Source organism: Diceros bicornis, chromosome 32 (genome assembly GCF_020826845.1).
Source record: "Diceros bicornis minor isolate mBicDic1 chromosome 32, mDicBic1.mat.cur, whole genome shotgun sequence".
NCBI lineage: Eukaryota > Metazoa > Chordata > Mammalia > Perissodactyla > Rhinocerotidae > Diceros > Diceros bicornis.
The window spans coordinates 26,087,742-26,100,851 of NC_080771.1; the positions used below are offsets into that span (position 1 = coordinate 26,087,742).

Consider the following 13,110-nt stretch of genomic DNA (forward strand, 5'->3'; position numbering starts at 1 on the left):
GGTGATTACAGGGAGAAGGTCATATTTGTCGGTAAAATACTTTTTTTCGTAAGTATTCAGCAGACATGTCTTCTGCCTAGTACCCACAGTGCTTCCAGAGGCAGTATGGAGCTTGGACACAATCCTTTACTCAGTGAAGTGTGTACAGAAGATAACCATTGCTCACAAGACAGAGTAGAAAAACCTCCATTTCGGTTTCCAAGTGGTTTCTCCTTCCCCCTGCATTAGTTTTGTCCCAAACAGGATGAATTCATTGTTCGTTGTCCTTTCAATTGCACTGATTCTGCATCAAAAGAAAGGCCTGGACCACGTTCTGAGAATGCCATCTTCCTCCTGAAGCTCTGGTCCTGGTGAGCTTTGCAGCATGTGGAGGAGTCTGAAAATCTTCCTCACTGGGGCACATTTGGGGTCCTGGAGGGTCCTCTTCCTGTGGATCAGGATTCAAAAAAGTTTGTACCTTTTACTAAAAATCTGTGGATGGCAGGAGTTGACCTAAAGGCTTGAGGTTTCTACATATTGCTGGTGCAGTTGGCTGAGGGGATGAGATGGTTCTCCAGTTGACTGTGTGTACTGCAGCCACAAGTCTGTCTCAGTCTGTCCCTTTTCGAGGATCCCATTCTGCAAGCAGAGCCTGGTAGCCCTCATCCCACCATTGCATAATGTAAGATATGTTCACCTGACCCAGATCCTGTGGTGGTTGTGTTTTGTGCTCAGGATGAGGCTGAGAATAGTCCTTCAACCGTAGTACTCCCGTGTCAGTCTGTTCTTGATGATCCTGACATTTTTCTTGGTATTGGGGCCAGAAAGGATTCCGGGTATCCAAGAGGTCTCCTCCCGGAGTTGGTGGTATTGGCACATAATTTCTAAGTGTCAAAGTAGAGGGACCATTCTCTCCTCCCTGCACAGCCTGCATGGGCTGCGTCATCATGACACTTTGTCCTTGGATCACCCCAGGGACAAAGGACACACGGGATTGGAGAAGAGTAGGTAGAAATGTTTGGTTCCCGCTGAAAGAATTGGAGGAAGGAAAAGGACAAGACCTGCCTGGAAGGTCGATTTGGTGCTGCTGAACTGTCAGATCTGGTCTCCCATTTGGTCCATCTACCAAGAAAATCACGGGCTCACTTCTGCTCTGCCCAGGGTACACAGATCTTCGGTTCTGAAACCACATGTATGTGAGGAAAAGGTAGACACAGACATCATAAGACATAAGCAATTCTGGCTTCATTTCTCATACTGTGTAAAGCAAAGGGGCTATTAATATAGACCCTAATCTCAGGATATATATGTGAAATTAATTATCCTGGTTCATGTGTTCAGTAGGTATGTGTCTGTATATATGTGTGTGTGTGTATGTATGTACGTGTATACATAAACATACAAACACATCATCGAGGTCATAACACATTCACCAATCCACTATAGATGAATTAAAACTCTGGCTGAAAAGGCATATGCTCTAGAATCCACCCTCTAATTTCAACAATGGATCAGCGAACAAGGTCTCTTGACCATGTTGACATTTTTCTCCTCTTTGTTGATGTGTGCACAAGGATACATATCTTATATACACGTGTGTAAATCTGATCAAGTGTTAATAAGCACAAATAAATGTTTTCGAGGGCTACTGTGCTGAGAAACCTATGAACATGTTTCTTAGTAATGAGCATTGAACATATACTAAACCACTATGCCCATAACTTAGGTAGAAGAACGTACTCAATGAGGACGATTTTGTTCCTCAACTGGAGGACATTTGACTATGTAGACTTTTGGGGGGTGTTATGAAAGGGAGGAAGGGAGCTGAGTGGGGTATCTAGTTGGTAGGGGCCGGGAATGCTGAAAAATATCCTACCAGCCACAGGATAGCCCCTCATTATCTGGCTCCAAATGACAACAGTGCCAAGCTATAGAAAACCTGACAGAGTGCTCTCAAAATAAATATTAACTTGCACATTTTCCCATAGTTTTGTTGCTGGTGATTCTAAATGGATGCACCACTGACAATTTGGTTTGGACTTGAATTCTTGATTCCCGAATGCCTGTTTGTTTAGCCAGTTTTTTCCTAGTTGGAATGTCAGGGAATTGGTTCCTCTCAAAGGCTCGAACTAGGATGTTTGATTGAGATCTTGTGATGGATGTCTGGTCTTGTCTGGCTTCTTTTGGTAAGTATTCTAAAGGAGAACATAGGGACGAAAGGATTTTTAGGACAGCTTTCACATTGAGACCGGAAAGTCAAACTTGTGAAAATAATGCTGACCTCTCACTCCCTCTGAATCCCCCTGAGATGACAGAAGAGGAGGACGCCTGCTTACAGCAGCAGGACCAAAAGGTCCAAAGCCTTGCTTGCTGAGAACCTGCCTGTCCCAGGCAACTGTGGGACCATGCTTATATTTCTGACACTGGGTTGCCCAGAACAAGCTGTAACTGGCTCCTAAGGTAAGGATTCTTTGTGGCGAATTTGGGCACAACGTGCAGAATTGTTCCCCGTCTCAATGGGCCCCACTGAAGAACTGCATTTGGACTCGGGTTCTTACCTTTAGTCCATGGCTGAGGCTGGTCCTGTCCCTGGGTTTGATCTTCTAAAGAGCATCCGGAGCCAGTTGTCTTTCTTTTGCTCTGTGGTTTTTAAGCCAAATCTAAGTGGGAAAAGAAGATGTGAAGGTCATGTAACTCGGTCTATGTCATTCCAAATATCAGTGCAATTGAACAAAACTGATTTGATCAACTGCCCTTGGGGTAATATCCATAAGAGGAAGGTGATGTATTATCCTAGGAATGATGTTACCATCAGCATATATTTCAGCACAGCACAGCACACTATCGGCTCTTAACTCAAATTAGCATTTCTTTTATGGTCATCCTCAGGAATATCCAAAGTAAAATTCCCTGATTTAAGAGACACTGTTAGTTCTCTAAAAGGAAATCAGTATCTTTCTTTCTCTCTGTCTTGTCTGTCTCTGTCTCGCTCTCATAGGAGGTCTTCAATGTCTGAATGTCTTTTCTTGGCTCCCATCATCTCTTCATAAGAAATACCATTTCAGAATACACAGTGCATATGGAATTGATCTTAGAAAAGATTTTCTTTATGTAGGGCAGTAGAATTAGGCACAGCCAAGAGCTGGACTAACACTCATCCACATTTCCTCTTATTTATTTCGTCCCATAGTCAGCAATAGATAAGGAGACTCCTGGGGATCCGGTACATCTCGCTGTAAAACTGTTTTGACTAACATGACAATTGCACTCTTGGCTTGTTTCCTCATTACTGGAGTCAAAATTGCAACGTACTTTCTAATTCTGAGTGTTTTATTTTGGTAGTTTGATAATTCATGATGAGATTTAGGATGTGAATGATAAATAATATCCGATGAATGACTCATATCCCAGGCATTGTGCTAAAAGTTTATATCTGTTCTCTAAATTAGTCAAAATATTTTCCGATAAGAAGTCTTAAGCACAGGTTGAAACTGGAAACTAATGAATAAGTTAGTGAACACTATGGCAGAGCCAACTTCATCCTACATTGTTTCCTGGACTTGCCATCCTCCACAGCAGTTCAAATGGGCCCAGTATCTCTCATGCAGCCAATCACCAGATATTCCCCAGAGTGCAATTTAATTACTGGGATTTGAGAAAACTCTGTCTCCTACACCCAGAACAAATGCATTAAGAGAAAAGTAAAACTTCTCCCCAGCATCCCCTCAGACTGATGCCTTTATAGCCAGTGGCTTATTGGAGACTATATATTTGATAGAAAAATCTGAACTCATTATTTTCCTCTAAAAGCAGATTTTTATTGATCTTCATTGCAATTGAATTGTTTACAGCTATCTCCTTGCTAACTGAAGAAATCCAACTTAGTTTCCTTTTTCGTCAGTAGTTCTATTCAAAATAATACAATATGGGATTTTACTTCATACACTTCTGTGTGTGAATCACATTTCAGATATGGATTCAAAAAAACTAGCCTAAAAATTGGGAATTTACGTGAGTTCTTGCCCCCCAGTCCCCTCATAATTACATATTAATCAATCATTATTCTGCAGTATATATTCCAATATGTAATGATACCATATCATTATCAAGTGATCCAATTTCCTGTATTCTCTAAATCTCAAAATATCATTTAATTACCTCCAATTGGGAGAGCCTGAACCAGTATATTCTCCTTCCTCCATCGGTGAATATACCCAACCAATATCTCCACCATTAGTAAAAGATATAAACAGAGTTCTTGTTTTTATTTTGTTTTTAATATTGTATAACAGGAAAAACCTTTTGAGCAACATACCTGACATAAGAGAATTGCCTGAAAGTGCTGAGCCCAGCTTTTCTCTTTACCTTGACCGTGACAGATAATGAAATAGAAACCTAATGCCTACCTGAATTTTAGACTTTGCAATGCCAATTTCTTTGGCTAATAGTTCTCTGGTAGCTTGATCAGGGTAAGGGTTGTGTTCAAACCGCTTTTGGAGGACACCCTTTTGACTCTGGTTGTAAACAACCCTGCCTTGCCAGGTTTCTTTTTGTATTATGTCTGATGAAGAGAAAACAGGGAGAGGAGTGTGAAGAATATGTTTATGGGTTAAAAACTGTGTGAGCATACGTCTTATGTTTATTCCAAGTTGAAAGCCTATAGGTCCAACGATTATTCTATATTTTTACATTAGGGATGCAGCTAAATCCTGCTAAATCAGAGACATCTAGGTTGAATATATATAAAATAGAAAAAATGATAATCTGTGGTCTGAGTTACCAAAGGAAGAAGTTACAGAAAATCCACAAAATTGCATGCAAAGAAAATAACAAACAATAGGAGCTAGGAAAATTAATGGAAATAAATGAAACCAGTAAAGCATAAAAAAATCAAAAGGATAAATAAAAATACACAAAACCGATACTTTGTGATAAAAAATACACTTTAATAAAATTAAATATATTAGGTATTCTTATATATTTTTCTCCATTTAAAGTGTCAACTTTAAAACTTTCGACAACCCACATATGGGACTCATGGCTGTCATCTTAAATTTGAAATTCCAGTCTCTAACTTCAAAGCACCCATCAATTTCCTGACACAATTTATCACTGCAAAACAGCCCCTGCTCCAGCAATCTATCCCTCTAATCGTGATTGTGACTTTAACTTTTGTAAACTCTGGAAAATAAACAAAGCGTGTGGCATTATCAAAGAAGAGAGCAAAAAGCAGATGGGAACTGACCACTTGCAGAGCTGTTCAAATCCATCTTGGGAAGAGGTACCTGGATTCTGCAGAGACCAGCAGACAACTGAGCAACTCCCCAAGACACAGACCTTATCAATCGGCGACCCACCGATTCCTTAAATATGCTTCTATTTAATCCCTTTATTAAATATTTAACACTTTTAGGAAGAAACTTGAACTAATCAGATTAAGAGGAGGTACAGATTCTACCAGGTAAGTTTACGTCTATCATAATATCTTTCCAAATGTGACTTAGAATCTCTTCTCTCTAGTTTACTTATATACACATATATAAATATTTTATTCTCTATAATGTTTTAGTACTCTTGCTTCTTAATTATTTTGGCTTGATGCTGTTATTTATATTATTTGGATATCCTTACTTCACTTTGTATTTTTCCTGTTTTCCTCAGCTCTTCCTGAAACACATTTCTTTCCATCATTGATAGTAGGGTTTATGTGTCATCTTGATAATTTGTACTCCACAGTTATTCAAAAAAACACTAGGCTTGCTGTGAAGGTATTTTGTAGATTGATTAAATTACACAATCAATTGGATATAAGTAAAAGATTATCCTCAATAATCTGGGTGGGGCTGATACAATCAGTGAAAAGACTTTAAAATTGAAGTATAGTTGATATACAATATCCTATTATTTTCAGGTGTACATCATAGTGATTAAATGTTTATATACATTACAAATTGATCACCACTATAAGTCTAGTTACCATCTGTCACCATATACAGTTAGTACAATATTATTTATTATATTCCCTGTGCTGTATGTTACATCCCTATGACTTATTAATTTTATAACTGGAAGTTCAAAAAGTCTTAAGTGCAAAGCTGCGGCATTCCTGAAGGAAAAGAAATCACACCTGTGGACATCAGCTTCCTTTTCTGGCAGAGAGTTTCAGCCTGCACTTCCAAAGGGGCTGCACTAGAAATCTCATTCTTGCTTATCCAGCCCCCACAACTGTATAAGCTAATTCCTTATAGTAAATGTCTTTATGTGTGTGTGTATGGATATATATGTGCACACATATATATATATAATTTCGCTAGTCCCCTGTGTGACTTGAATTCAGAACACTACTGATTCTGTTTCTCTGGTTGAAATTAAACTATACAGAGGTTGGTACTGGGGGTGGTGATACTGGCTTGATACAAGGTTGACATAAGGGAAGCCATATTGTAGGAAAGAAACCATATTGCAACTTTGAATGATCTCTGATTAGCTGACATACTCTGTGGATTAAATGGCCCCTCACAGCTGCAATAAGTCGATAACTTTGTTCTTTTGAGTTAGGAATGTGATGACCCCCAGGCAGAGAGTCTATGCTGATAGCCATCATCAAGGACAACTAAAAGATCAGAGTATAAGGCATTGCTCTTGTCTCTGATGCCTATCTGATAAAACAAAAGACTAACAGGAACTAAGACAAGATGTCTGCCTCCACCTGGAGATCAGATGGATGCCCTACCCTGAGATCAGATGCCTTCCCCACTGAAGAGCAGCCCTTATATACCTGGCTTGTAGTCTGTTCTGTAAGATGGTTTTTTTTGAAAGTTAGTTGGCCATCTTCCGTCTTGCTAGCAAGCTGTAAAAATAGTCCTTTCTCTCCTGCCTCCTTGCCTCTTGACTTTTGGCACGTCTCTAGTGGTGAGCAGAAGACCCCCACCTTGGGCAGTACCAGTGGTTCTATAAGAACAGACTCTTACAGACATATGTTTGTGTATACACACATATTTATAAATATATAAATATAAGTAAATATTTGGGTCACCCAACCAGGCAAAGAACCAAAACCAAGTGAAGTGGTTGCCGGGGTCAAAGGAAATATGAGTTAGTAGTAGAAGAAAATAGTTAATAAATACCAGCTACTGCCATGTGGCCATTTGCAGAAATGAAGACACACTAGTTATGATAATTTTGTTGTGAATCCGTTCATATATATTTTAATGAAATATATAGTTTTCCTACTGTTATCCCCTTTATGATTCAATATAATGTGTTAATAGTAGTTAACCTTAAGTCACCATATTTATAGGATGTCAAAATAAAAGGATGCACATTACTCAAGGATGTTGTGTCCTCTTTTGGGGAAATGATTAGCATGCGTCTATTGTGAGCAGAATTGTTGTACCATATTAATAGGCAGAAATATTACTTTATTTGGAAATTATGTATGGTTTCAGGAGATGTGTATGGTTTATACGTTGATGAGTTGTGGACAGCGGTGGTCAGTTTTATGTGTCAATATGTCTAGGCTACAGACCTTAGTTATTGAAACACTCATCTAGGTGTTTCTGTGAAGGTCTTTTGTAAATGTGATTAAAGTCCATAATCACTTGACTTTAATTAAGGGACATTATGCTATATAATCTGGTGGGCCTGAGTCAATCAATTGAAATGCCAAAAGGATGGAGTGGAAGCTTCTCTGAGAAGAATAAATTCTGCCTGTTGATGGATGCTTCAGCTCATGCCCACGAGTTCCAGTCTGCCCTATGGATTTTGGGCTTGCTCAGCCAGTCTCCACAGTCACATAAGCCAATTCCTTGCAATAAATCTACATGTACACTAATTTTGTTTCTCTGGTTGAACTGTGCCTGATACAATCATCAAATTATTTATTTTGAAATGATGACATTAACAGGAAAAAAAGTTTATATGTGGATTTGTCATGGGGATGGGCCATGGGTGGATGGAAAAATTTATTGAATCCTAGAAAGATGGCAGTTCATGTTGATACTGAGCAATGGGCTCGCTCTGCTTGCTGCAATCTGAGCCAATTAATCACAACAAGTTAGAGATCAAGAAACGAAGTTTAATTAGATTAGCCAGCAAATTGGAAGACAGGTGATTAATGTCTCAAACATCCATCTTCAAAGATTACAGAATCTTGAGGCAGTTATATAGGGAAAATGGGCAGTAAGGAGGGGGTCCAGGGATGTCGGTCTCCAGGCATGATGGGCTCCAGGCATCACATTGTTCTATTCTTCTGTCAGCTGTAATGGATACCTTGTAGGTGTGTTTCCCGCCTGTGGTCAGCCTGTTCCTGGAGAGAAACTCATAGAACAAAGTTTTTAATTTGTTAAGCTATTGGGGAGTACGTAGGTAAGCGGAGGCCATAAATCAGGAGAACATGTGAATTTTTTTGGAGTATGTGCAGAGCAGCAAGTAGTTACACAGAGGAGGGGCTGGGGCCATTTAGTGTAACAAGATGGCCTCACTTATGCTCACTTACAATGTTATGCCACTATAAATTTTTATGGTAAATTTACGTCAGCTGTGAAAAACTGGAAGGCAGAAAATGCAATGAACTCTCTTGTGCCTTGACCTAAGGATAACAGAATATCTCTGTCATGACTCCTGTGCTCTTGGCCACTATTGCTTGGGAACATCTAGAAAGAAATGAGCTCAGAAAGAAATGTGTTCCTTAACTGGAAGAAGGGAAGAGGATAGAAAGAATGTGTGAACTGCAAGGTAAGGTGGATTTTATTTAAGTGAGGAAATAAAAACTTAGAGACACATTTTCTAACAAAAAAATTATACATAGTTAAAGCAAAAATCAAACCTGGATTGTTGCTTAAAACCTTTGGTTTAAATCAATGACTACATTAAAATTTCTACCAATAAATCGTTTCCCTATTCTTTAAGAAAGCATTCCTGTAAACTGCCACAGAAAAAAAATGGTGTAGGCTTTTGTCGCTGATGACTGATAAGCTCAAAATGTTTAAGTTAGGATGAGAGAAAAATTAGGCATAATGAATTAGGGGATGGGTTAATTGCAACTAGAAATAGATGCAATCATGTAGGTTAATTGGTCTTTATTTGTGTGTGTTTTCCTTTGCCGACATATGTGTGTGCTATTACTGGAAAATTCACATGCTTATCAAAAAGAAACTTTGTTTAGATAAAAACAGTATTTTGTGTACTGCACCTCCTTCGATCATACCCAGATGGTAAAACCCATAAAAGCTGTAGTCTCTAATGCTCCTATAAATGAGGCCAAGCAGGATAAGGGACATCCAAGGATCTGATCTGGGGGCTTCATCCAGGAAGCAGAAATTGACCTTATTGGGGGGAAAAGCATCTTCAGTTAAAGAGAGCTCTCTCTGAAACATCTCCCCAGCGGAATCTTGCTACTGCTGTGTTCTGATAGGTGTCTCTTCTCTTCTTCCATATCATGAGAGAGTGTTTAATACACAGATCCAGTCCCTGTTCCAACTGGCTCGTGGAATGGGCTTTTGTTCTTTGATATCTTGATGAAGAAGAGTTATAATATCTGGAACTTTTAGTTGGTTTGAGTGTGAATGGAGGCTTTGGACTTGGAAAATCTTTCATATTGTGCCTAGGGGAGAAGGGTAAGATTATTTTGTGTACTTTAGGGATGGAAGCTAGTAATTTTGACCAAACAGATGGACCACTATATATATATATATATTTTTTTTTTAATTGAGGTAATATTGGTTTATAACATTATATAAAGTTCAGGTGACATCATGTTTCAATTTCTGTGAAAACTACCTCATGTACACCACCCGGTCTAATTGCCATCTGTCACCATACATACGTGCCCTTTTACCCCTTTCATCCCCCCTCATCCTCCCTTGCCCTCTGGTAACCACCAACCTATTCTTTTTTTTTTTTATTTTCCCCCCAAAGTCCCAGTAGATAGTTGTATGTCTTAGCTGCACATCCTTCTAGTTGCTGTATGTGGGACGTGGCCTCAGCGTGGCCGGAGAAGCGGTGCGTCGGTGTGTGCCCGGGATCCGAACCCGGGCCGCCAGCCGCGGAGCGCACGCACTTAACCACTAAGCCACAGGGCCAGCCCCCAACCTATTCTTTGTGTCTATGTGTTTGTTTGTTGCTGTTGTTTTTTATTATTTAAAATTTTTTTATCTTCCACAGATGAGTGAAATCATATAGTATTTGGCTTTCTCCATCTGACTTATTTTGCTTAGCATAATGCCCTCCAGGTCCATCCATGTTGTCACAAATGGCAAGATTTCATCTTTTTTATGGCTGAGTAGTATTTCCTTGTATGTATATACACACACCACATCTTCTTTATGCATTCATTCATTGATGGGCACTTAGGTTGCTTCCAAGTCTTGGCTATTGTGAAGAATGCTGCAATGAACATGGCGCTGCAAATATCTTTTCAAATTGGTTCTATTCTTAATTTTTTGAGGAATCTCCATGCTGTTTTCCATACTGGCTGCACCAGTTTACATTCCCACCAACAGTATACGAGAGTTCCCCTTTCTCCACATCATCTCCAACACTGGTGATTTCTTGTCTTTTTTTTTCTGTATTTATAGCAGCTTTATTTTTTAATTAATTAATTTTTTCATGGTTCAAAGCAGGTAAAAATTTTTTTATCAAGAGAAGTCAAGATGGTGGCGTAGAGAGACTCTGAACTCACCTCCTCCCATGGACACAGGCAATTTACAACTACTCGTGGAAAAATTATCCCTGAGAGAGAACTGAAAACTGGGTAAGAGGAACTCCTGCAACAAACGACAATCCTAATTGAGGTGGAAGAGGCAGAAATTGCCTTCTGGAGAGAAAAAGCACCACCTTCACAAGCCGCAGTGCTTCATGGCCACCCAGGAGAAGCCCAAAGGTACGCAGCACTCTCTGGAGGAGCGGGGCCCTGAGCCGGGGAGTGCTCTCGCTTAGGCTTTTTTGGACCCAGCACAATCGAGACAAGTGGCATAATATCTGACTTTGCCTGCTAGTAAAACTTTGGAGAGTACCCCCAGAAAAGCTGGTTCACAAAGAAATTAAAACCAGCTCTTAAAGGGCCCACACACAAATTCACCCCTTTCAGAAAGCAACCCAAAATCACCAGAAGAAAGGTGCACAGTGCTTTGGTGAAAAGAGACTCACCTGATAGGCTGAGTGTATCTCGGTGAGAGGTGAGACCTCTCCAGGGACTGAGACATTGGTGGCGGCCATTGTTGTGGCCTGGTTTGGGCATGCCTACACAGACACTGACAGACGCCATTGGAGTTCTCCCTGGGGCCTGCTAGCCCAGGGTCTGCCCCACCCCCAGAGCACCTATTTAATCCAGCTCAGTCAGGTCAGGCAGCCCACCCTAGGGACTGGCCCCACCCAACAACTAGCCCTTGGGCAACTTATGGGCATGCTAAGTGAGCTGCTTGGATTCTCCGCAGACTGGTGAGTGGGTCCACCTCTGTGGGGCAGGGCGTGTGCAGGGAACAGGTGGAGAGTGTGGGGTAGTGGTGGAGTGTGTGGGGCTCCTGCCTTGGAGAGACTGGGTCCACTTCAGGAGGTCGGGGCGCGCTTGGGGCAGGACTGTGTTGACTGTGTGTGTGGACCCGTGGGCGGTGGAGCTTGTCAGCTGCAGAAGACTTGTGCTTCTCAAAGACCCACATAGGGGGTTTGCCCCACCTTCCAAAGCCTGAAACAATTGGGTGCTCCCATGCCTGAGGCCAGCCCCACCCAGCTGTAATCCTCAGAGAGCTGACAAGAGACCTAAAGGCTGGAGGCTTATAGCAATTGTAAGCCCCTGAGCCTAACATCCTGCCACGCTGGGGGCCTACTCACTTAAAAAGAAATACTGCAACACAAATGTGCTATTAGAACTTGCAACCAACTGTGCTATGGCTCCCCATACCCGATAAAGAGACTGAAGGGCCCACAACAACCACAAACAGCTGAGCATTACAACAGCTGGCCAGGGGCATAGCTCAGCTTCCCTGGGCACCTACAGGGAGAGCAAACATGTCACAACAGAAGGACACACGTAGCCCATATAGGGATCACTCCTGGAACATTCAGAACTGAGAGAAGCACACTGCTGGGCCTCATAAGGCATCACTTATATAAGGGCACCTCTCCAAGAGCAGGAGACGTAGCTGACCTACCTAATACATAAACACGAGCACAGGGAAAGAGACAAAATGAGGAGGCAAAGGAATACATTCCAAGTAAGGGAACAGGACAAAACCCCAGAAAGAGAACTAAGTGAAACAGAAATTAGCAACCTACCCTACAGGGAGTTCAAACAAAGAGTGTTAAGGATGCTCACTGATCTTGGGAGAAGAATGGATGAACTCAATGAGAACCTCAACAAAGAAATGGAAGATATAAAAAAGAACCAATTAGAAATGAAGAATACAATACTGGAAATGAAAAATTCACTAGATGGACTCAAAAGCAGAGTAGAGGATACAGAAGAACAGATCTGCGAGCTGGACTAAAGACTAGAATAAATCACCAAAGCTGAACAGGTAAAAGAAAAAAGAATGGGGACAGTCTGAGGGACCTCTGGGACAACATTAAGCACACTAACATCCATGTTATAGGTGTCCCAGAAGAAGAAGAGAGAGACAAAGGGGCAGAGAATTTATTTGAATAAATAATAGATGAAAACTTCCCTAACCTAAGGAAGGAAACAGATATCCAGGTACAGGAAGCACAGAGAGCACCAAACAAAATAAACCCAAAGAGCACCACACCAAGACACATCATAATTAAAATGTCCAGAATTAAAGGTAAAGAGAGAATCCTAAAAGCCACAAGAGAAAGGCAACAAGTTACATAAAAAGGAAACCTCATAAGGCTATCAGCTGACTTCTTAGCAGAAACCTTAGAGGCTAGAAGAGAGTGGCACAATATATTTAAAGTGCTAAAATGAAAAAACTACAGCCAAGAATACTCTACATGGCAAGGTTATCATTCAAAATGCAAGGAGAGATAAAAAGTTTCCCAGACAAGCAAAAATTAAAGGAGTTTGTCACCAAGAAACCAGTACTACAAGAAATGCTAAGGGGACTAATTTAAGGGGAAAAGAGAAGACCACAAATAGGAAAAAGTATCTATTTCCATGATAAGAGGGTAATGGAT

General features: G+C 40.7%; 1 protein-coding gene across 1 annotated transcript in view; it reads right to left on the reverse strand.

Moving 5' to 3' along the window:
* Positions 1-589: 589 nt before the first annotated feature.
* DUXB (double homeobox B) overlaps positions 590-13,110 on the reverse strand; it is a 29,079-nt gene continuing 16,558 nt past the window's right edge. The window contains 5 exon segments of the mRNA XM_058527719.1: positions 590-1,171; positions 2,020-2,174; positions 2,538-2,600; positions 2,603-2,639; positions 4,386-4,540. Of these exon segments, the coding sequence (XP_058383702.1) occupies positions 590-1,171; positions 2,020-2,174; positions 2,538-2,600; positions 2,603-2,639; positions 4,386-4,540 (992 nt within the window).